The following is a 25,634-nucleotide window of genomic DNA, read 5'->3' as shown; positions in this document are numbered from 1 at the left end:
GTTTTTGTTTATTTAAAAAACATTTTTAGACTGTTCCCCCCCCCCCCCGTGTTTGAAGCTTTCTTGTATGTCTGGTGATCCTTGGGTATTCATTCATTGTTAAAGGGTAAGGCACTGGACAGCTCAGTGAAACCTCGAGGAGAAGGCAGAGGTTTCATGTGGAAATCCTCAAACGTTAGTATCTTTCAAATTAGTATGTGTAGGTCTTTTGGGTCAGTTTTTCAGGAAAATACTCCTATCTCCTGCCTGGGATGTATGAACCTAGTTGCCAGCATTCAGGAATTAGACAGGAGAAGGAAGGGTGGGTGGAACTTGTTTACCATTTACTGTGGAAGTTGACGTTTCATTTCTGTTTTTACTCCTGTGGTTCCCTCCCAGCCTGCTGTCCTCCCACCTGGAGCACCTGTAATTCCTGTGCTCTAGTGTGCATCTAGACCTCTGCTAAAGTAGGGGCCAGGTAGCCGTCGGCCTGCTTAGGGTTGCCAGATGCAGTGAGAGAGGTTTTGAACCAAAGCCCCTGTTTTTATCTAGACTCCTGCTTTTAAAGAGCCTTCAATTCCGGAACCTTTCCAGGCTTCTCTAAATTGGCTTCCTTATTTCTTTTAGTGGGGTTTCATTGAGGATCAGAGGTAATTGTGTGTGTTCAATCCACCATGTTTAACTGGAAATATATTTTTATATATACTGGAATTTTATATATATATATATACATATACACACACACACACACACACGAGTATGTGTGTGTATATATATGTTTTCTATCACTTTTAATTATATTTGAATTTTTTAAAATAATATGGAACTGATTTGGCTTTTGAATTTACTTCGTCTAGTTCAGGGTCAGCAAAGCTTTCCTGTAAAGGGCCAGATAGTAAATAATTTAGGCCTTTTATTTTAATTATTTAAATATTTTTAAGGTCATATGTGGTCTTTGTTTGTATTATTTGTTTTTGTTTGTTTTTGCTCTTTGTTGTTGTACAATCCTTAAAAAATAATAAAAGCCATTCTTAGGTCACAGGCCTTAAAAAAAAAAGAAGAAAACAGCTGTGGGCCGAGCTGGTCCAGTTTGCCAATCCCTACTTTAATCTGTCCCCTTTAGGTAAAATAGGTTTTTAACCTGACTTTTATTGGTCTTCAATTTTATAGGAAATGAACTTTTTAAAGAATAATTGTTGCTGGACAAGGGCCAACAAGTAATCCCTTTCAGTCCTTTGGTTGACAATGACTAGCTTTGTCGTCACTTCTCTAGGTACCTAGAGGTAGTCATTTTCTACTTCTCATTGATGTGTTTTTTTACACACTTGCACCTGAAAAATATCTCTGCAGCTTCTTCCCAAGCCTAATTTATGTTTGTCTTTTTGATGGCTCTAGAGTAGAATTCTAAAATTGATTGAATTAATACCTCTGTAATTAACTCTGTGAGTGTAGGAGTCTAGGCTAATGCCAGCGTTCCTTTTTATCAGGACGGAAAGCAAACTTTTCTTTAGGAATATGGTCTTGGTTAAAGAGTTTTTGCATTTTAGCAAGGCTTTTTCCTGTGTTTATGCAGTTAATAGTAGTTACAACTTTTTCCTTACTATGTTCACTGCCTATGGAACCAGAAATAATTTAGAATAAAATTATTCTCATCTAACTCAAACAACTAAACAAACCTTTGTGATGTGTGAACCAGAGCCATCTGAAGAGTAAAAGAGAAGTAACTTTTTTTGTAATGTTGTAGTAGTCTGCCTAACAATGCAGATTGTGTAGAGTTCTCATTTTCTGTGTTTTCTTTGAAATTTAGACCGTCCATTCACTGTGGGCTGTCCTATACCAGAGGTGGTTGGGATTCTCAGCACATCCTTCTGGGTTTTGTATATTCCTCAGGCAGGAATCATTGACCTGTTAACCTATCCCAAAAGCTGAGAGATAAGTTGCCTTGACTTTTAAAAAATGTAAAAGAAAAAAGCGTATGTGTGTTTGATATAAAAGTACATGTGCATGTTGAAGAAAATTTGGGAAATCAAAAATGAAGAACAAATTAATCAGTAACCCAGTCTTTCAGAAGTAATGACTAGTATTAACATTTTGGTATGCTTCTTTTTCTTTGATTTTTTTTTTTTTGAGACAAATTTGGTCCCCATCTAGAATAATGATGAATTTGAAGATTCAGTAATAGGATTTAAAGGAAGGATTATACAGCAAGTCCTGTACCTGCTGTAAAAGATTCTGTGGAAATGCCAATAAAATTCACAAGAACAGATGTACTGTTTTGCTCATTCTCACCGAAATTGACTCGCAAAGTCAGTTATTTTCTTTAGTGAGATTTGTTGAACGTGTTTTTGGTTGTGAGTGCCTGTGAACAAAATATGGAGCTAAGCACGGGTTCAAGGTGGTGAACAGATTTCTTTGACTACTTTACCAGAACTAACACTTAAAAACAAATTCCTCTTTTGAAAAATCCTTTATGGATTGGCAACATATTCTTAATTCTGTCAAGCGAGAGGTTCCAATTTTGTCTGCAGCTCAGTCTAACTGACTGCCTCACGTAGTTGTCATTTTAATAGGTGTAGAATCTGTTCAGCAGATTACTGTAATTTAAGCATTGCATTATTGTTGAAGAGTTAGTTTTTTTAATTTTAAATAATACAGAGTGAACAGGGGTAACCCCGTTTTTCTTGCTAAGCTAATTTTCAAGCTTGTATGTCAGAGATTCATTGGGAAGAGAATGAAATAAATTCTTTTAGACTTGTTGATTGAAAGATAATATCAAGGTGTATTTTGTTTTTGTAAACTGTAATCCATTTTGATTTATTGATTACATGCTGTATTTGAATTTAATGCAACCACTGGCCCAACCTAAGGAGTTGGAACAAGTCTACTTTATTACCTTATTGACGTTTTATTTTTTCTACTAGGCCAGAAGTAAACTCTAAAATAATCTTTATCTCAGTATAATTTTATTTGTTTGCAATATATATATATTAAACATGCACCTGGACACAATTATTTACTGTATCATATTTGCCAAGTTACAAATTTTTAACTGAACTCAATAGTTTGTGAGCTGCATGAGGGCAGTGAATCCCTGGTGTGTAGCACAATGATTTGCTCATGGGGGATCAATAAATATTAAGTTCAATGAATGAGTATAAAAAAGATGTTATGCAATGTCCATCATTGATTTAAGTAGCATTCTAAGGTTTGTTTTTTGGAATGGGAATTGCCTTTTAGTTGGTAATTATAGAACTATGATAATCCTGTTCTAAAAGCTTTAGAGGAAGTCCCTGTTCTACCTGCTAGTAATAGTCTGGGGATATTGTTTGCTCAGTAGCAAAGACATGTGTCAGGTCCACAGGTTACGGAGTTGTTTCAGTTTTTATTAAGTAAGTTCAGTGCTACAGTTTTCTTTTTTTAATACTTGTTTTGTCCAAGTATTGCATGAGTTTGTTCTTGATTAAAAATTCAGATGTATAGAAGTATTTGTAAATGGGAAACTCCTCTTCAATCCCTACTCACTAGTTTTGCCAGTCACTTCTCCAGAGACAGTACCTCTGACCAGTTCAGTTTGTTCTTCCACACATTTTCCTTTGAAATACTGACATATTGCAAGTAAGGTTTAAATTGCTCTTTGATCACCACTCCTAATCCTAGCTTCCTGCCATTTTTTCATTCTCTTTTATGTAGTGTGACTCTTTAGATCATTTTCTTTGTATTTATATTCATATAAATGTACTTGTAGAATATATATGTGGGTGTGTTTACATGCTGTGTTTCAACTGACAGTTATAACTGTAAAATACCATAGATTGCAAAAATCTAATCTGCTTTTAAAGACGTTAAAGTGGGTGGTGGGGAGGGTTCTTAAAATTGATTAAATATATTTTGTATCATTTTCTGCAGCTTGCTTTTTTCACTTAACGATATTTCCTAAACTTACTTCATTTATACCACAGTTTGAATATTTAGCCACTCCCTTATTGAGGAACTTTTAAGTTGTTTACAATAACAAGAAAGTGATGCTACCGAGAATATACCTTTGTCCGCCTCCTTCTATGTATTTGGGGTGTTTAGCAAGGGTAGATAATGAGAATTGGAATTACTGGATCGAAGGGCATGCACATTTATAATTTTGAAATATGTTGCCAAATTGCCCTCCAAGATACAAGATAACTGTAATGGTTTATGCTTTCAACATTAGTATATGAGAGTGGGTGTTTCAGGTAACTCTTAATATTATCTATTTTTTTGACCCCTCTGACAGCAGAGGGGGTCTTGGTATTTAATGGTTTCAATTTCCATTTCCTTGACTAGTGAGGTTGAATATTTTGGGTGCTTATTGGCAACTTCTGTGTTTTTTTCCTCCTCTGCGTTTCCTGTGTATAACCTTTAACTCATATTCTGTTATCAGTGATTTTATTTGGATGGCCACTATGTGCATGCATAAAATTTGCAGGCAATATATACTTGATACTTCCTTTTTTCCCCCCCTGAAATTTGGTAGTCTCATTTATCATTGGAATCAACTAGTAATTAATGCTACCATTTATCAAAGAAGCAGAACTATTCTCAGGATTTTCCATTTTATCAGCACCCAAATTCATACTACCTTTGAATGTTGCTGGTAGTTAAGTCTTTACAGGTCAAACTGGCTTTAGTCTTAAGTGCATTGGAAACCTGCAGGCACCAACCATAAGGATCTAACAGTGTTATTAATTATGTCCTATTACCTTTCAAGTAGCAGTGGACTCCTTACGTCATTGATGAACAGAAAGGTTCAGTGGTTGTACATCTAGGAAGTGTCCAGGATGAAATGTAGACATAGGTCAGCTGATTCCAGAGTCCCTTCTACCACATCAGACTGCCGCAGTGGGATGGATACATTTTGAATCTAGCCTTTATATATTTATGATCATATTAAAAGTGATTGGTATAAGATTTTTTTAAAGTTTTTTTTAAATGATTGAACATTTTTAATATGTCTAAAAGGTATCAGTGGTACATTTGTATATGTATGCCTGACTGTGGCTTGACAGATTGGTTTCTCTGTAGTAGTTTTAATATATTGGTACTTAGCTTCATCTAAAACAAATTAATTCAGCAAAAAGGGTTTCTGTCTTGGCTCTATTAAAATTCAGTGTTTCCAAAAAAAGAAGTCTCACTGTAATGTGTTTATATGTGTCACAGGCAGTTTGTGACATACCTTATGGAAAACATTCAGCATACAGTGCTGAAAATTATGTATTTTGCCAGTGCTAATTGTTTTCTGTGTGTTTCCTTTTCTGATAGAAAAAGATGGCAAAGCATTTCATCCAACTTATGAAGAAAAACTGAAGCTTGTGGCACTGCATAAGCAGGTTCTTATGGGTCCATATAATCCAGACACTTGTCCTGAGGTTGGATTCTTTGATGTGTTGGGGAATGACAGGAGGTAACAGTGTTTTGTTGTATAATGAATTTAATGAGAATAATGTTGAAAAGGGTAAAGGTAGTTGGTTAAGATGTATATAGCTGGTTCATTAGCTTAGAGGAAGAACTGAAACAAACATTTTTGCTTGCAGCGTCTGGCGTCTTCAGATGTTTATCTGTTTTTGGCTTGGAGATGTTTATGGCTAAATATTGTGGAAGAAGCTTACTCATCTGATTATGAACATAAGACAAGTACAGCTTCATTTGATTCTTCCTACAGCCATTAAAAGTATAGCCATTTAAAATACATAGTAATCGAGTCCCTTATTGGGACATATAGAGAGTTTTGACAGAAAAGAATATATTGAATATTTTATTCAGTTAGGCTAAAATATACATGAAACAAAACTTTGATACTCTTTTGCTAGTATGGAAATTATTAGCCATTCAGTTAAATTGTAGTTTATGAAGTAAGTTTGAATTGTATGTGGCACATCTAATTTAGTAAATCAGTACATACTTGTTGAAACTTGAAGTTTGAGCCTTTTGTTTGTAGTAGAATCATTCTTCATTTTAGTTATGATTGAGAATTTATATTTAGGTCTAAATGAAATTCTCATTAAGAAGAGGAGGTAACTTTTCTTGTTATTCCTTACAGGAGAGAATGGGCAGCCCTGGGAAACATGTCTAAAGAGGATGCGATGGTGGAGTTTGTCAAGCTCCTAAATAGGTGTTGCCACCTTTTTTCAACATATGTTGCATCCCACAAAATAGAGAAGGAAGAGCAAGAAAAAAAAAGGTGAAGTTTGAGGACACAGAACACTTTATCCTTGTACAACCCAATATACTGATGGTTTTGCTTTGTGGAGTGTTCTAGATCAGGTGTCTAACTCTTGGGTTTCCACTTCTTATGGTAATTGCTCAAACTTCCTGATGTGAGCAGGTATTTGTGTTATGAGTCTTGCGGGAGGGGACTTGCTGCTTCCGTCTGGCTGTAACTTTAAGAGGAACCACCCATCTGTCACGGCAGCATTCCTTTTGTATTATTACACTAAATTTTTGAGCAAGCACAATAAACTGAACCACCCCTCCTTCCTTACCCTCTGATCTGACACACTCTTTGTGGCTGTCTCCCTTGAATTTCTAGGATATTCACATTCCATATCCTGGTCATCAGCTGTGCTACATGCTCGGCCTTCTGTAGACGCTCCACGTTGGCTCTGGCTTCCAGATGGCTTACTCATTATTTCCAGGGGCTGGAGGGGAGCTGCTGAATGTGCTGTTTATATTTATGGGAGTCATTGTCATGACTGTGAATGCAACAGAAGTATGGTTAGCACCTGATTTATCTAGAGGTTTTATTTTCAATAACTTGGACTAAATTTTCTACATAATGCAAATGATGCTGTAAAACCAATTTTTCCTCAGGTTATATTATTCTTTGGAAACAATTGGTTTTCTGGTTTCTCACCTTAACCTGAATTGGAAATAATAGATGAGAAAAGAAAATAGTCTGATAGTGAGGTGGAAGCCAGAAAACATGAAAAATAGACACAAGAATTATGAAAGTATGCCATTCAGGGTCATTTCATATGAAGGTAAACTTCTCCGTCACGGTATTTTGACATACAATTTTTATAATTGTAGTTATAACTCCTGAGTCATCAAAAGACAGAGCACTAGATATTTATTCCTGTTGAAGACGAGAGGAAGTAGTTTAATATATTTTTTAAAGTTGTTTTATCCAAAGGAAAAGTTTTGATTCATGTAAGAATGAAATGAGGTTTCTTTACTGGAAAATTCCGTCCATTGTCTAGTGATGTTGGGTCAACGAGGTATAGCTATAATGTCTTTGGAGTATGTATTTGCCTTTTAAGTTCTTTTTTAACATATTGAATATTTATGTTACTATTCAACATTAAAAAACTGCATTTTAAAAATACACTTTTGTCATGAGATGAAGGCCATATAGAATTTTTTTAAAGCATCTTTAAAAGCTAGACTTCCTCTACCTAAAGCTTAATCTCTTGTCTGGCTTGTGAAACATCTTGCCCGTGTACCAGCTGTAGGTCATTAAAAGTAGGTCATGTTATTACTATATTTTGAGCCTAGGCTGTGGCTCAGGTGTGGTGTTAATTATTTACAGGAGTCTGGGGGGGAAAAGTGGGGTATTGCAGACAGTTCTCCTAGTAGGACCAAGAAATAGTGTCTTCTCCGAGAATCCTCAGAAATCTTTACTTTCATCCCGTGAAGGCCAGTGTGGCCTCCATCCCTAGTGCAGCAGGGTCTGTTTTCCCTCGGGAAAGGGGCTGGGGGTGGGGTGGGGTAGAGCTGGATAAGGACTGTACCTAGATTTCCAACTGTTCTTTGCTTTTTTTTAAACCAAAAATTTTAAACTTATTTTTAATTTAGAAATAATACACAAATGTATACAATATAAATGATTTTCATATATGAAGCACAAACTGAAAACCTTCCTGGTGGGAACATTACCTTTAAACCTACTCTTCTCTCCGTAGATAATTGACACATCGAATGTCTTATCTTTCTAGACCTTTCTCTATGTATTTACCTGTCTTTTTATTAAACAAACAATATTAAGTGTCTTTACATATTAGGCCATTAATTCTAGCCTTTTTTTATGGCCACCTGGCATTTCAGGGTGACTGTTCATTTCTCCTCACATGTGTTGCGTGCTCTTCTTTCCAGCCCTGTGCTAAGGCCTGAGTAATGGAGTGGTGGAGAAAGGCCTTCTGTGCCCTTATGCAGTATGTACTTCAGTGAGTAAGGCAGCTGCATTGCTAACTATCGCACAAATTTAATTGCAGTTACAGCAAGTAGTGTGAAGGAAAAGCTTGTGGTGCTGTGAGCTCATATTAGAGGGAACCTTAGGGTATGGATATAGCATGATGATTTAAGTAGAATCTTACAGATGGACACTTTTTTTCTATTGCTGTGCAGCAGAATTCTTGCTGTGATCTTGTATATTGCACAGTTGACTCCACATTATAAGTGTATGCATTTCAAATTTTAATATCATACTGTTCTTTGAAAAGGCTGTGTCAATTTCATGAAATAGTCTTAAGTTATTTATTTATTTTTAAGTGTGTTTTTCCAGGACCCATCAGCTCCAAGTTAAGTAGTTGTTCCAATCTAGTTGTGGAGGGCGCAGCTCACAGCGACCCATGTGGGGATGGAACCGGTGACCTTGTTGTTAAGAGCACCGCGCTCTAACCAGCTGAGCTAACCGGCCGCCCCTTAAGTTCTTTGTAAACAGGAGTCTTTGGCTAGGGTTCATTCTCTCTGTCCTTTACCTTGTAGGAAGGAGGAGGAGGAGCGAAGGCGGCGTGAAGAGGAAGAAAGAGAACGTTTGCAAAAGGAGGAGGAGAAACGTAGGAAAGAAGAAGAAGAAAGGCTAAGGCGGGAGGAAGAAGAGAGGAGGCGACTAGAAGAAGAGAGGCTTCGGTTGGAGCAGCAAAAGTAAGCTTGTGCTGATGTGTAAGAAGGAGACCTAACTGCCACACTGCTGTGACGTGGCTCCTGTCGTGGGCCTTACAGTCTTTCTGTTTGTGTGACGGTGCTGGGTCAGCAGAGCGTCTCATCGTAAACATCATTTGGTTGCCAAAAGAGGAATGAATGTATTGGAAACCTTCGGGATTGGCTCCCAGGACCCAGGAACTAGAACAGGAGCGGAGGTCGCTCGCTTGCTCCCTGACTCTTGAGTCCATATGATCTTGTTTTTGCTTCTCAGCTTCTGTCTCTGTTTCAGTCTTCCTGTTCTGTGCAAATTGTCACTCTCTGCTTTGGTATAAGCAAGGCTATCCCAGCTTGGATTTAGGTGGCTTTGTGTTCATGCATCTGACAAGAGACCGGGATCTGAGAGATCCCGTTTCAAATTCCCAGGACAGGGAATCTAGTTGGTCCAGCCTGTGTCAGGTGGCCTGTAGTACAGACTTGGGAGGAAGAGCTGTGAGAGCAACTGGCTCAGAAGAGACTGGTTTTTGAAGAGGGAGCTGTGGGTCCAAGGAGGAAGGGACTAATATCCATAAAACACTGGGGGGGGGGGTGGCATATAGACTAAACCAGGAAACATGAGAGTCCATTGATTTCTCTTCATTAGTTCTGAGTCGTTCCTCAGAAAGGCTTCAGACTGACCCAGGGCCTCATTCTACTTTGAAGAGAGGCTGTGAATATTACTCTTGGCGGGAGGGTGGGGTGTGGACCCAGTGTCATGTTCTCTTCAGGAGTTTGTGAGACTTTGCTTTGTTATTTATTAACAGATGGCTTTAAAGTCTTTGTTAAGTTGGTCACAAAGCTTGAGAAACGTGGTTCCTCTGTGACAAAAAAGAGAATTGTAATAGTTTACAGAAATTTGTATCTGTAAACCAGGGGTACCCAGATATTTTTTCAATGTTCCTCTTTAAGGCAGGCTTTAAATGCTAAGGACCCTTGCATTTTCACTGGCTTTATTTATACTTACCAGGGCCACCCGTACCATCTCTTGGCTGTCTTCTGTCTCTTACTGCTTTCCATGTATTTAGGTAGAGAAGCCAAGGCCAGCAGTTAAATAGCTCATTTCTGCCCTAGAGGACAGTCCGTCCTCTTACAGCATCATGGGTAAGAGTATAGGCTGAAGCCAAACTGCCTCGACTTGACCCCTGGCTCCGGCATCTATTAGCAGTGTAATCTCACCTTTTCCTCTGTTGTGAAACCCTGTCTCTTGTAAGAACTCGGTAGGTCAGTACGTGGCAGTCCCTTGAACACTGTCTGGCACATAGGAAGGGCACAATAATGGGAGCAGATATGATGGTAATGATGATGATGATGACGATATGTTTATTATTCTCTCTCTTCCATCCCAAATTTTCCTTGAAAACTCTTAAGTAAAAACTTAGAAGCCGAATCTTTCTTCTGGGCCTGAGACAGATGCCGATTGGTGTATATTACTTAGATTAGTCACTTTCAAGAGTTATAAGTTATAAAAATAAATAACAAGAACATTTTGTTTTGTCATGAACAGTCTCCTGTAGTTAGACTAGTATATATTTTTTAATATTTTTAGGCAGCAGATAATGGCGGCTTTAAACTCGCAGACTGCCGTGCAGTTCCAGCAGTACGCAGCCCAGCAGTACCCAGGGAACTACGAGCAGCAGCAGATTCTCATCCGCCAGTTGCAGGAGCAACACTATCAGCAGTATATGCAGCAGTTGTATCAAGTCCAGCTTGCGCAGCAACAGGTACGCCGGACGACCCCAGCACCAGCCTCAGAGAGGGTTTTCAGTTTCATTGGAACCCAAGTTCTTTTTTATCAGTTGCTAATAAATTTTGCATTAGTTGGCCTGTCAGGTATAAAGTAACTCTTAGGTGACCTTTATTAAGGGAGACTTTAGTGTTGCACTGGCAATTATGAAAGAAAATGTATGATACTGAAGCAACAAATGATGTGGCCACCATTATATTGTCCTAGGGGTATTTGGGACTTGTATGGACCGAGTGTCATTCCAGTGAGTCTGAAGTAGATTCTGTTAGTGGTCCTGGAACCATGAGGACCTGGGTGGCTAGCATTACTTCAGGGACTTCCCTCAGACAGTGCACTGTAATAGGCCCGGCATCTTCCAGTGGGAGAGGACCCTGTGCCCTAAGGCTGTCGGCTGGTTCTTTGTGCAGAGACTTCCGCCTTCCGTACAGTAACTAGACAGTGCTTACCTGCAGTAGTTGGTAATCCTCCAACGCCCTACCCGCAAATACTTTGCTTCCACGTGAGGAGGTGGTTTAGGGGAAAGAACATGGGGCCGGGGGTCAGATAACAGTTGGATTCTGTCCTGCCTTTGTCATTATCTTGTTTGATCTCAGACAAGTTACCTGGTGCTCTGATTTTTCTGCCTTTTCTCCCAGTCAGTAAGAATGGGATAGGAAATCCTGGTACCTATCCTGTTAACCATCAGAGGAATAAAATGAGAAAATAGTTACTCTGTGAAATTGTTTTGTACATATGGAAGGTAACTGATTTTACATTCATTTTTTTACATCTTGCAGAGGCATAAAATGCCTCTTTAAACTTAATTTAGCTAAGTTTTACTTATTAAGTTTCACTTATAAAGCAGTTACCACCTGTCAAAAAATCTGAGTGAAGAAAAGTGTTACCTTACAGTTGCTCACCATTTCTTGGTTGGATGAAGTAATCTTTGTTATTTTGCCAAGCTCTTTAAATTCCTTGAAAATTAACATTCTTACCTAAACTCCCTTTCCCCCAGAGTCTTTAGTATTGTGAGCACTTACAAAGCACTGCAGGTTTTGTGTGATCCATGAGAAAAGAAAAAGGATGTCAGACCAGTTTAGTCAGTGTAGTAAGTGGGATTTTTGAGGGATTTCTTTTCTGTGCTCTAAAGCCTGTTTCTATATTAGCATATCACCCCTCCTTTCCTGCTTTGATGGATTCTGGAATAATTTCTTAATAAGCTAGCTCCCACACAGTGTCCTGTTTATAGGTTGCTCTCACTTAATGAGTACAAAGTTGGTCAAGTAGAACAAAACCAAAGCTCTTTGAAACAACTAGAATGCCATAATTTAGATTATAATGCTCAACTCACTTTATTCAATTGATTGGTTGTCTCTGGGAAGAGAGAAGGAAAGGGACTGGGGAAGGAACAAAGGGAACATCAGCCCCATAAGTATTAATTTTTATATAAATACTAAGCAAAATGACAAAGTGCAAACATTTTGTTAATTTGGGGGTGTAGTTACATAGTTGTTTGTTACATTGTTCCTGTAACTTTCTGTGCTTTCAAAAGCTCCCCAAAGTACAGACGAGAGATTATGTGTGTAAGTAATTATAATCCATTACATACAGTTGATGTCTATTCATGGGCAGTGGGGTCCCGGGGAGAGGAGTTTCTACTAGAGAGTTTCCAGAATTCTTACTGGACAGGAACCGTTTGAGCTGGACCAGTTTGTCATCAACAGAATACTGGTTTTGCTTTCCTGTCATGCAGTGAATGTTCTGAGTGTGCTGACTTGTTTGGGTACTATGTACTTTTTCTGGAAGCTGGTACTTCTGTCTAGAAAATGAACATGGAAATTACTGGGAATCTAGGCTTTGGAAGCACATAGTTTAGAATCTTAAGTGTGTTACTAGCCTGTGCCAGCAGTAGAGAGGAGTGTTGCTGTTTAAGTAATTGGTTTATAAGTGACAAGTGAAATGTGTATGCAGATATGCCAAAATATGTCATTTCCCCTAAATCATGAGATTATAAGGGTTTTTTTCCCTATATTTTCTTTTTTTGCCTTCTTTTTGAAAAGATACTTAAATGCCCACTCATGAGCAGTAGAATGAATAAATTTTGTATTTTCACAGTGAAATATCCTGTAACAATGCAAACAAAGTGCAATTGTGTGTGACCTCATGGATGAACCTCACAAAAATAATGTTGGGTGAAAAAATAGCATATATTATACAATTCTATTTATATGATGTTGAAAAACAGCAAAGAAATCTGTAACGTTGTGAGTCAGAATGATTGTTACCATTTCGGGGGGCGGGTCTGGTAAGGGCACTGGGGACAGCTCTGGGATGAGATAATGTCTCGATCTAGGTGTTCTCACGTGGGTATGTTTGATTTATGAAAAATGATGAAGCTGTGCATCTATGATTTGTATACGTTTCTATGTGTATGTCATAATTCAATTTAAAGTTCCCCCAAAAGTTACTTGAAGATCAAGATTACTTAGGTATTTCTAGTAGTATTAGTATCTATCCATCTTGATATAAGAGAGGAATGTCCCAAAATAATTATCCTTTGTGTTTAAAATGTTTTTACTTCCCTTTTGACTCAGAGGACATTTTGATTTCATGTTTATGAATATACATATTTTAATCATAATTATGTAAACAGTGACAAATTTTCATTGAGAAAGTATTTTGACTTTAAGCCAATTTGACTCTTAGGTCAACATTTTCTACAGCATGATTAACCGTTTTTAATTTAATTGTGATAAAAATTTTTCTGTATTTAGTTTACAGGGAAGATGTAATTCATTGATTATTTTTGTCCATATTAGAATAATTGTCCATATTTGACTTGTTGGTTACCATGGGGGCCGATACCAGATTTTACCAATTATAGCTTTTGCCTTTGTGATTTTTCTTCTGTGACCATATATTTCTACCAAGTTTCATTTTCCTGATTCAAATTTTATGTATCTGAATTTTATCATTTTCTTGTATCAGTTTTAAGAACAAATGTTACTATGTTCAATTTTTGCCCTTAATAGTTTTATTTTTCGTTGATTGTTTCTACCTACTTTAACTTTGCCTGGTTAGTTTTTCTAGTGATCCTCAGGCAACAAAAAAGGTGATCCTCAGCTACAGTTTTTCATCCATGTTGATTTTTTATTACTTTTAGCTGTTGGTTTGATATTTTACTGTTAATATTTATTATAGATAGGACAAAAACTGATAAAGTTTATTAGTGATTTCTTTGAGCAGAGTGCTTTGGCAGGGCCAAAACATGGGGTCACATTGCAGTCCATGGCAAGTGTCTCCCTGGTCAGTGTATCTTCACTTTTTCTCAACTTGTAGGCAGCATTACAGAAACAACAGGAAGTAGCAGTAGCTGGGGCTTCTCTGCCTACGTCATCAAAAGTGAACGCGACTGTCCCGAATGATACGATGTCAGTGAATGGACAGGCCAAAACCCACACCGACAACTCTGAAAAAGAACTTGAACCAGAAGCTGCAGAAGAAGCACTAGAGAATGGACCAAAAGGTATGGATTGCCTTATGTGTTCATCCATCCAGATGTCATAATTCAGACTTCATGAAAAGCAAAACTCAGGAAGTCAGGTTAACCAGCTTTTCAGAGCAATTATGTACTTGAGAGAGTTGGATGCGTTTTTCCATCGTTTTTAGTCTGAACCTGAAGCTTCTGGTGATCTTTAGAATATTGTAGGAGAGCAAATCAGATGTCCTTTGGACATTCTCGGCTGTCTTATTATATATATTGGTTATCTTGCTATGGGACAAGTTGCACCCAAATTTAAAATGATAAACATGTATTATCTCACACAGTCTCTGTGAGTCAGGAATTCAGAACAGCTAAGCTGAGTGGTGGGCCTGGTGTCTCATGAGGTTGTAGCTGAGATGTCGGCCGGGACTGTAATCGTGTCAAGGCTTGACTGGGACTAGAGGCTCTGTTTCCAAAAGGATTCCCTCACGTGGCTGGCAAGCTGGGGCTGGCTGTTGGCAGGAGGCCTCGGTTCCTTGCCCGTGAAGCCTCTCCATAGAGCTGCTGGAGTGTCCTCCACACAGCTGGCTGGCTCCCTTCAGAGCACATGATCTAACAGTGAGCAGAGCAGAGTGGCAGTGTCTTCTACGCCCTAACTCTGGAAGCGATACACCAGCACTTCTGCCATGTTCTATTAGTCACACATGCCAACCCTGATACATTTTGGCTGGTAACCTCACAAGTGCATGGATACCCGGAAGTGAGGGTCACTGGAGGCCATCTTGGAGGCTACCATACAGTACAGTATATTTTTTGAGACTAAAGTACCATGTTACCCAGAAAATAACTTAGCATTTTCAAAGATCGACCAGCTTTTCATGGGCAACTGATTTCATTCATTCAGCAGTTGGCTGAAGACTTTCTGAGTGCTAGGAGTACAGTGGTGAGGCAGAGTAACACGTAAATGTAAGTTGTGGCTGTGGTAAGTACTGTGATGGAGAGAGGGGTCATTCTAGTTTGAGAGCATGGATTATGAGGATATGACCTCATCAAAGAGGTCACCAACAGCTTTTACAGGGAATTGAGCTGAGAGATCTGAAGCAAGAGTAAGAATCAGCTCATTTGAGGGAATAGAGGAGCATTTCAGTGAGAGTGATCAGGGCCAGTGGTGTGGTTCCTAAGAAAGTTGGTTTCAGAGATCTTCCTCGTCTTTTTAGAACAAGTAACAAGAAATAGCTTCAGAAAAGACCTTGAAATCCCTTGGTTTACACCCACCTACCCACCCCTTTCTTACCCCTATTAACAGTTTACCAATATTTTCAAATGGAATGTTTGTCGAAGGCTCTATGACTAACTCTGGAAAGCCCGCTGAGTAGTCCAGTGCACGTGGATACTTCTCAGCAACAAGATTTTACCTTTTTACTCAGTGCCTAACAGTTGCAATCCTGTCCGAGTTTTTGTTTCTTTGAGTTCCTTTAGAATAGCCCCTCGAACTTTGGGATACTAAGGCAAAACTTTTTTTTTCAACAGAGACTGAAGTCAAAGCCCAGCTTTCTTTGCCCACATCCAAAAAGGAAAATTCATTTTTAAGTCCAAATTTCTCTTCTTTGTTAGAATGTTTCCCTAGCTCCAGCTAGGAAGTTCCCAAAGTCGTTCTTAAATCCCCAGACGTTATTAAATTAGGTTGAAAAAAATCACTTCTAAGATGATGGATTCCGTGTCTTACTTGAAGTGGTACGATGACCTCTGAATAGCTGTGACTTCGTTCAGTGTAGTAATTTGGGGGGAGACCTCCATGGGGGGGCTTTTACATTCCTTAGTCTGGGGAAAACCGTATTGCACTTGGTGTCTGAGTGTGGCTGGGCAGGTGGTCCTGTGCAAGTGTTGCTGCCTGCAGGTGAAGGCTCATCCCCTTTAGCTTTTGTAATTCCTGTTGCCCTTAGAATCTCTTCCAGTAATAGCAGCTCCATCCATGTGGACACGACCCCAGATCAAAGACTTTAAAGAGAAGATTCGGCAGGATGCAGATTCCGTGATCACAGTGGGCCGAGGAGAAGTGGTGACTGTCCGAGTACCCACCCATGAAGAAGGGTCGTATCTCTTTTGGGAATTTGCTACAGACAATTATGACATTGGGTTTGGGGTATATTTTGAATGGACAGACTCTCCAAACACTGCTGTCAGCGTGCATGTCAGTGAGTCCAGCGATGACGAGGAGGAGGAAGAAGGTAGGTGGAAAAATTGGTCCATAGTCAGTAGCTGCCGAGTTATGGTTGGGGGAAATGGTGGCGGTTCAGATGTCAGCCAGCCTTACGCTTCCTCAGTAACACGTCATGGCCAGAGTTCACTCTCTTCCTCAGTGAGACCTTGAGCTGAAAAGCTGGTGAGAGAGGGGCCAGCCTCTTAGAGGGGACAGCCTCTTAGAGGGGACTAGTGCCTGAACATGACTTGTTTTGAATGCCAAGACGGTCTGTGTGGCCATTTATTTTCTGCCTTCTGAATACTATTTTACTTCCAGCTTTGTGTGTTGAAAAGCTAAATGTGCAAGGTCATTTTGAGGAGCAAACAAGAAATTTCAAAGGAGCAAACAAGAAATTCTGCCAATTCTGGAATTTATTTAAATTTGTTTCTGCTGTTAGCTTTTTAGTTCATTATTCTAAGATTTTTAATGTAAATACATAAACTCACCAGAATATCCTACCTAAAAAAAATTCACTCGTTCTTCCCTGTTTTACTTGAGTGTCATTTTTTAATTTTCTCTTAAGTAGACAGAATTATTTTCCAGGATTTTCTAAACTATCTTGGTCTAGGGAGTAGATTATAAAATGTACTGCTTGTTAATTGAGAAAATGGACTCCTTAATTCTGTTACCCAGAAAAGTTAGAACTCAGTGCTTTCATACACTGAACGTAATAAGCACTTAACTATTTGTTGCCTTCGTTGAGAGTGACACGGAAGGAACGCCTGATTGATAATGGAAATGCGCCTTCCCGATTCTGGGAAGTCACACACCTTTCAGATGAGTTGTAAACAGCCTGCTGGTTCTTGAAGAGGGTGAGAGATTATATTGGGATAAATTTAAAGAGGTCTTCAAGCCGGAGGTGTGTGTGGGGAGTTTAAAAGTTCAGCCAGCTTTTGAGGTGCACAGTGCAATCATATTGCCACACAGTGCCACAGTCTGGGCTCTCTGCAAACACTCAGGCCAGTGTCATTTAGGAGCTGCTTTGTCTTCCATGGCCTTTTGTTTTCAGCAATCTTTATTTCTGAGTGGCACTAGCAAGGTAAAGCGTTTCCTATACATACTACTGACTGAACCAGAAAATAAAAAAAATACAAGAGTGAAAAGCAAGACAGAAAAGGTGAGAGAGAGACCCGAGCAGATTGTAGAGCAGGTGCCACCACCGCCATCTCAGGTGGCCCTCAGCAACACAGAACCAGGGACTCAGCCCCATACTGGCCTTTCTGAAGCGTCACAGGGACTCATTAAATCAGACCATTTGCAAATGTCTGGGAAAGAAAGGATTTTGTTTTGGGTTTTTTTGTTTTTGGGGGGGAATTATTGTACTTACAAAGAGCTTTGTGAATAATATAGAAGAATTCTCTGTTCAGAAGTAGGTTGCGGTAATATGTTTCTCCTGGCTTGCCTGCTGGAGAGCTTCTAAAAGGAGGTTACTTCTGAATCTGAGCCCTCAGCTATTATTGTTTTGGGGTTATTGCTGTTGGGAAGAGCACTGGTAAAAATGGGTGGGCTCTAGGGCCTGTAGAGAGGTGAGAACCCTGATAATCTTGAACCTTTGCTCTAGTATATAATACCCCTCAAATGGAAAATAGCATTACCTACCCTTTTGTGGTTCAGAGCCTTAACATGATTTGCAACTGAAACTAACCCATTAAAACCTCAATATTAACAGTAACAACAGTGAGCATTTATTGCCCCCGAAAATTGTTTGCTAAGGTGTCGCTTGTAAACTGCATTGGCCCATATGCCTGCTTATGGAGGCCACTGTGCCTCTATGTCGTGTCCACATTGTCCATTCTGTGGGGTCCTTTCAACTTGGGCTAGATGGAAGAGGAGTCCAGTTTTCTTGGTCTGTTGCTTTGTTTTTTCTCCATTAGGTCTTTAAAGACATAGGGGTTTGTTTTCTTTTAAGAAGGGTTAATGGGTGGTAACCCATCCTCCTACTGTAATTCTCCACTTTCTTTATTGTTTCCAGGTCCCAAATCTTTGCTTAAATTGATAAAATCAGTATTATTCATCTATCCCAATAACCTTTAGTTTTACAGATTTTGAACAAAATTTGGATCTTTAATTAGTGGCTCAGTAATCTGTTTCATGGATTTCCTTACAGGCAATAGTATACATTATGAATGGCTCTGTATTTCTCAATTGTAAATGAAGGACATTTAATTTTAAGTATTGCTATCGTAAAGCAAATTTCATTCATCGTATTTATGTCATCTACTTTTTAAAAAAATACTTTTTATTTTAGAATAGTTTCAAATTTATAGAAAAGTTGCAAAGATAGTACCAGGAGTTTCTGAGTTACCCCTGTACCCACTTTCCCGTTGTCAGTATTTTACATTGTGTTCTGGTACATTGATAATAACTAATGAACCATTACTGATACATTATCATTAACTAAAGTCCATATTTATTCGTATTTCCTTAGTTTTTACCGAACGCTCCAGGATCCCTTCCAGGATACCGCATGATATGTAGTTCCTTGTCATATCTCCTCAAGCTCCTCTAGACTGAGAACGTTTCTCAGACTTTCGTTGTTTAAATTCCTATTTAGCTATTGATAACCATCATGCAGTTAACTCAGTCACCAGATTCACTCTGCCATGTTATAAACCTGAAAGTCTGTTTTATTCTATGCTGAATATTCCCGTGACCTATTTTCCTTGAGGCTATTTATATTTAATATGTTAAACTGAGACTTTTAAGTTGGTTCATAATTGTCTCATTCCTGTAGGTTTCCAGAGGTACTTTTTTTTTCCTAACCTTATATCATTACAGTTCAGAAACCTATTAACTGGGGCAAACGTAGAATCAGAGCTCATTCTTTTTGTCACCGGGATCATCATTGGGTTATGTAGACCTAATGAAAATAATTGAATTGTCAGAGTGTGTCTGCATGCCTACCCTCTCCTGTGGTTTTCTCATTTGACTCTTTATATTCAAGATATATAGAAAATAATAGTCCTCACAGGTTCCCTCCCTCCTTTCCTAAGACAGAGAGGACTTTGGGATTGCTGAGGAGGAGAAAGATCACAGCACTGTTTTCCTTGGTCCTACTCAGATGAGCGGGATTCCTCCTCTTGGGATGAATCTGAAATTGAATGGATGGGAAAGGGGAAAAGTGGGGCTCAGAAATAGCAGCAGTGGTCAGAGCACAGAGAGAGAGAGGACGCTGACTGCTCCCACCACCAGATGTTCACCACTGGGCTCCCAGACAGTGCTCAGTACATAGCAGTTGCTCAAATGAATGGATGAATGAACAACCAAACCAACCAACCGATATTTGCTCAAATACACATAACTAGTAGAATGGATCAAGAGCATTCCTAAGGAGCAATTTCTGAATGGAAGAATGAACTTGCAATGCTTGGTGCAGGTGTGGTTTTTTTGAATCTGTTCATGACTTACCTCTGGTCATTCTCACAGAAAACATCAGTTGTGAAGAGAAAGCCAAAAAGAATGCCAACAAGCCTCTGCTGGATGAGATAGTGCCTGTGTACCGACGGGACTGTCACGAAGAAGTGTATGCCGGCAGCCACCAATACCCAGGGAGAGGGGTCTACCTCCTCAAGTTCGACAACTCCTACTCGTTGTGGAGGTCGAAATCAGTCTACTACAGAGTCTATTATACTAGATAAAGATGTTACAGAATCTGGAGTCGAGGGTTGGGCAGAAGATGGCATTTAATTTGGAAATTTCTTTTGACTTTTGGGGAGCATTGCAGCCAGTGTTCACCCTATTGATTTTGGTCTGATGGTTATAAACTCTTGGTGGGAGTCAGGATTTCCTTGAGACTCTTTAGCATTAATACTCTGGGGTTAAAGGGGTTCCCTCAGACACATCCAGCCCTTGGGTGCTGACCAGCAGTCACTAGTGGACGCTCAACTTACGAGAGCTATGTGTTAAGTCTCCATAATAAAACATCCCAAGGCCGACCCCACCTGGCTGACGGGTAGTCAGTCCCTTGGTGCCTGCTCCCTGTGTTTCTGAGAGCCCTTAGGCCAGCACCCTCTCAACTTGCAATCGTTACAGTAGCAGTCTACGTGAGGAGTAGCTGACTTGGATTGAACGTCACCATTTCTAAAACTTAAAAACAAAAGACCTCACAGATTATAATAGGGAAAAAATTGTCTCAGTTTGATCTTGTTGTGAATGACCCAGGTTGTTTTTTGCTTGGGGTACAGCTGTTATATTTGCTTTGGGTTCAGAGTTATATTACAGAGTTATTTTCTGAAATAATCTTAAAATAGAATGTTCAAACCTGATAGGTGATTGACGTATCAGGACACATAGAACACCTCAAACATGCATCTAAGCGAGCCTCCGCAAACTCTCGGTCCTTTTCTTTTTGTGGGTATTTCTAGTACCCGTAGCAAAGTGAAATGTACTCATTTTTGTTTTGATTTGGCTTTATAGAGAATCTCAAATTGAAACTGTTTTCTACACAAGCATATAGTTAGGGATTTTATAAACTCAAAATGCCACCTACTGAATTAAAATATGTAAAATCATTTAAATATAATTCAGTGTATGAAAGATACATTGCACTAATATGGAAGTCACTGCCAGAGACGGTCCATTTTTAATTTGTTACAACTTAGGCACAAACCCTACACGATTCCAGTTTGGAATTACTTATTAGAGAGAATTGAAAATGTATATGCCCATGCTTAAATTTTTTATAGCTTTAATCTGTATTATGTCTTTATTGATGGGAAGAGGTACATCTTTGTTTTCTTTACTGAAAACAAATATGGATTAATTGCCTCAAATATGTATAAGTGATTGACTAGTCTAGAAATACTTGTTTTCAGAAGGGAGGGTAGTACAGATAGAAAATGACAAAGATGGCAATATACACATAATGTTGTTACTATATGTTGTTACTGAAATGCTTAGGTTTTTAAAATTTCAAATCATAAATCACTTCTCGTAGGAGGGTTTCCATTGATTAGCTGCAGTATATACAGTTCACTACATAAGGAAGGGGCTGTTTGTTTTTTGTGTGCTGCATTTCTTTTTTTTTAATAACTGGTTTTATATATATCTAATTCTGTTCTCTTTTGTTGTTGAGAAACTGGATTATTTTTTCCTAAGCAGTGCTTAATTTGTGTTTTTTAATTTTGATTCAGTAGTCCCAGCTCCTAGGTGTCCATACTGTTACATCCAGAATACTTGTCAGGCTGTCCATCGGCTGTCATGTATATATATATGGTATAGAAACCACGGGATTAGGCACTTCCTGGCTTTTTTTTTTATGAGAAAATACTGTATTTAAAATGTAAAATAAACTTTTAAAAAGCAGGCACTAATATATATTTCTTCCAGCCTTTGATTACAGATTTGTCCTTGCACATGTTGAGAAGAATTGTCTTCTAAAAATCCCATTGTTCTTGGGAGTAGTGTATGTTACTTTACATAGCAGCAGTTCCTGTCACATGTTCATGTCAGAACACTTTTGGTTTTAAACTTTTTTATTGCCTTTGGCTGTTGATTAGTACAGTTCAAGTGCGATTTCAAAAAGATCTTGGAAATAATATATTTAATCAATTAAAATGTTTATCTGTAACTTGTTGATGTTTCATTAATATAGTTATTCTGAAGCATTAGTTCTATATTTCATCATTTGGGTAGAACAAGAAGAAATGTTTTAAGTGATCTTTTCTGTTTTAAAAACTTAACAACAGTCCATTTCTGGCTGACTTAGTTTTGCTGTGAGTTACCCTGCTGAGTTAAGACAGATTAAAATGGAGAGGGAAGCACTGACTTTTCTTATTTATAAGAAAGTGACTTCTTATAAAATTCTTTCCCTACACAATTATGTGTGTAAGCATGTTCCTTAAAGTACAGGGAGCTGGCCTACTTTCGAATAGTTCCTGAGGTGTGGCCCCTGCTAAGTAAGCAGCAGTGAGTGGTGTGCCCCAGTCAGTGGTGTGGAGTGCCAGGAACTATTCTAAAAATGACCCCACTGCAATGCAGGGTGACTTGGACTTTAAACATTTTTTTCTTTTGACATTTGGAGAGACAGAATGAGGTGATCCTCAAGGAGACCTGTGCTTTGTGAGCGCACCTTGGAAGCCATGCTGCTCAGTCTTGACCATCTGTCTTACGGAAGAGGAGAAGCAACCAATTCAGAATAATGAATGATTGCTAATAATTCCTCGCGACTTAGAGTCCAACAGTCTGCAACGAAAGCCATCTTTGCATCTCTCCCCAACGTTTTCTCATTTAACACTTCTGTCAACAACCTAAAAATGTGTGCATGTGTATCTGCTTGGGGTAGAGCAAATCGTAACTTCATTTCCATTTACTGAGTTTTCAAAATGTATGCGAATCAGTATTGGACCTTTATCTCATATATTTATTTGCCTAGGATTCTTCAACTTTCTTGTTGAAAGTTTTTTAAGACTAAGTTGATTATTGTCCTTTTCATCACCCTTATTTTGAAGTTAATAAGTTGTCATTATTTCAAGTGCTTGATTTGTTTTGTAATGAAAGAAGGAAGCATTAGCTCTATTTTTATTAGTTGGCATGCCACATGTAAGTTGTGATTTGATTAGGGTACTTAATTCAATACCAGGAAACTTAAGTGGCTGACTTCCAGAATTGACGTTGGCATTTGGACTCAGGCCGTCAAACATGGGATAAAGAAATAAATTGAAGCACTTACCTCGTCTCTCGTAGCTATAACGAACTGATGAACTGGTGACTTGCAAGTCTTTGTGAAAAGAGGAAGTACAAATTCGATTACTAATGCTTTTCTTTTTCTTTACTGGCGTGTCTATACAATTATAACAATTGTTACCCTTTTCCAAGATTATTTTAAATATCTCCAGTTGAAGGTGACATAACTTTGGGGGAGGACATAGAAAAATATAAAAATGTAAACATGTTTTTCACAAGGTATACATTTTGCACCTTTTAAAATTCCAGGCTGTATTACAGAGAATTTTTCCAGTTAGTGATTATAGGTCTGTGTTCTTTTAATCTGCTGTGTGTTCTTCCATATGATGGCTCTTTGACCATTTTTCTGTTATTGAACGTTTTATGTTACTTCTGATTATTTTATTATAGGTGGTATTCCAGTGAACAACACCCTTTTATATGCCTTTCTGTAAATCTGCATGAATTTGTCAAGAGTAGATACCAAGAAGTGGAGTTGCTGGATCATAAATTCTGTGCATTTAAAATTTTTAATAGACCCTGGCCAAATTGTCCTCCAGAATAGCTGAACTAAGTTCCCCTCCCACTCATAGTGTATAAGGGGGAAAAAACGCTTTTTTTCCCTGTCAACACATGATATTATCAGACTTAAATTTTGGTCATTCTGATGGATAAAAAGTGAAATTTCATTTTAATATGTGTTTCCCTGATAGGTAGTAAGATTATGCATCTATTTATATTGGTCATTTGTATTTCCTCTCCTATAAGTTGCCTGTTTGTGTCGTTTACCTATTTTTAATCGGGTACTCTTTTATATTGATTTATTAGCATTTAAAAATATAGTTTGTATACTAATCATACATTATATATAAGTATTTTCTCCCAGTTTATTACTAGTCTGTTAATTTTGTTTATGGTGTGTGTGTGTGTGTGTGTGTGTGTGTGTGTGTGTGTGTGTGTGTTTGGTCATAGACATTATAAACTATTAATCAGTTTCACTCAATTTTTTTCCTTTATGGCTTTTGCTTATTTCCATATATATATATAGGTCTGCTTGTGAACTCTTTTCCATTTATCCATTAATTCTACACTTTAAATTGCTATAGTTTTAGAATACATTTTGATACAAGCAAGTCTCCCCTGTTCTTTTCATGCTTTTTCTTGGCTATTTTTGTACCTTTCTTCCATATGAATTTAATAGAGCTTGTCATATTTCATGAAAAATCTTAATGAGATTTTTCTTTGGAGTATTGCATTTAATATATAGACTGATTGGTGGAGATTCAGCCACTGATTTTTAATGTGAGCTTAGGTTGCCTTTTTTAAAAGATTGATACGTCTTTATTCTTAAATGGTGTCTTCAGTAGAAGAGGTGGATTACAACCCTTAAGTGGCCTTTCCTGCCATTATTGGTTAGGATGTTGGCTAATCCAGCACAACAGAGATTCAAAAATAAAATGCCTCAAATAAGATAGTTTGATCCAGGGCCAGCCATGGCTCAGGTGGCTGGAGCGCTGTGCTCCTAGTGGGAGAAGGCGGGGGAGGGAATGTTAAAAAAAAGATAGCTTGACCCCACAAACAGACCAAAGGATGCCGGTGGTGCAGGGTTGGTGGGCTGCACAATTTCACCAAGTTTCTTTAATTTTGTTGCTCTACCCTCCTAAGGGATGGTATTGGTTTTGTATGAGGTTAGAAACCGGCTTGCCAAGATCACATTCCCTGATCAACCAAGATGGGGGAAGGTCCAGTTTTAAAGGGAAAATCCCTATTTCTGTTCCTTTTCCATTAGCAAGAACTTAGTTACGTGGCACCTTCTAGCTGCAATGTCTTTTGCTGGGCAGTCATGTGCCCACCAAAACTCAGAGAGTCTGTCACGAAAAAGAAGTGGATTGTAGTGGACAGTTAGCTTGCATTTACCAGGTGAGTTTTAAAATGTATATTAACTTCATCAATCTTTTTCCACAGAAAAAACTGTTCCCATTTATTGTAGAGAATTTAAATAGCGTCCAAGGGGAAAACTAAATTTATAAGTCTACCGCTAAGAATAGTTATCATTTGGGAACTTTCCTTCTGGTCTTTTTTTCTTTTTTTCTCATTTTCAGTGATCTCATTCTGGCGTACAGAAAAGTATAGAGCATAATGCGAGTACTCATGGTAAGAGTACCCACCACCCACATCAGTCACATTTGCCATTTTGCCTTATTAGCTTCAGATCTTATCTAAGTAATAAAACATTAATGAAAGAGTTTGAGCCCTGTGTCCCTTTTCCTGATGACCATATCAGTCCTGATTTTGATGTTTATCATTCCCTATGGTGTTTATAACAATGTATATTGCCAGAAAAAGGAGATAGTATGGCTTTGTAGAATGCTTTTGAATTTATATGAAATTATACCAACTGACTGTTTTTTCTGATCTACATTGTTTTCAATGAATTACTTCATACAGCTCTACTCTTAACAGCAATCCATCATGTGGATGGATGTCACCACGCAGTCATTCTACTGTTGGACATTTAGGGTTTTTCTCAGGTTTCCACTATTACAAGCATTCTTGTACAGTCTGTGCTCACATGGCAAGAGTTTCTCTAGTACATAAAACGTCGTAAGCTGTGT

General features: G+C 38.4%; 1 protein-coding gene across 1 annotated transcript in view; it reads left to right on the top strand.

Moving 5' to 3' along the window:
• Positions 1 to 23,907, top strand: part of ACBD3 (acyl-CoA binding domain containing 3) — a 33,008-nt gene extending 9,101 nt beyond the window's left edge. Inside the window, exons 2-8 of the mRNA XM_081038869.1 lie at positions 5,272 to 5,413; positions 6,050 to 6,190; positions 8,713 to 8,871; positions 10,454 to 10,628; positions 13,970 to 14,156; positions 16,058 to 16,342; positions 19,783 to 23,907. Coding sequence (XP_080894995.1) covers positions 5,272 to 5,413; positions 6,050 to 6,190; positions 8,713 to 8,871; positions 10,454 to 10,628; positions 13,970 to 14,156; positions 16,058 to 16,342; positions 19,783 to 19,994 — 1,301 coding nt within the window. The 3' untranslated portion in view covers positions 19,995 to 23,907. The remainder of the gene's footprint in view (positions 1 to 5,271; positions 5,414 to 6,049; positions 6,191 to 8,712; positions 8,872 to 10,453; positions 10,629 to 13,969; positions 14,157 to 16,057; positions 16,343 to 19,782) is intronic.
• Positions 23,908 to 25,634: the final 1,727 nt, after the last annotated feature.

The sequence above is a fragment of the Rhinolophus hipposideros genome (genome assembly GCF_964194185.1).
Source record: "Rhinolophus hipposideros genome assembly, chromosome: 26".
Classification (NCBI taxonomy): Eukaryota; Metazoa; Chordata; class Mammalia; order Chiroptera; family Rhinolophidae; genus Rhinolophus; species Rhinolophus hipposideros.
Note: the sequence above shows the minus strand (reverse complement) of the source record. Positions and strands in the feature narration are given on the sequence as shown.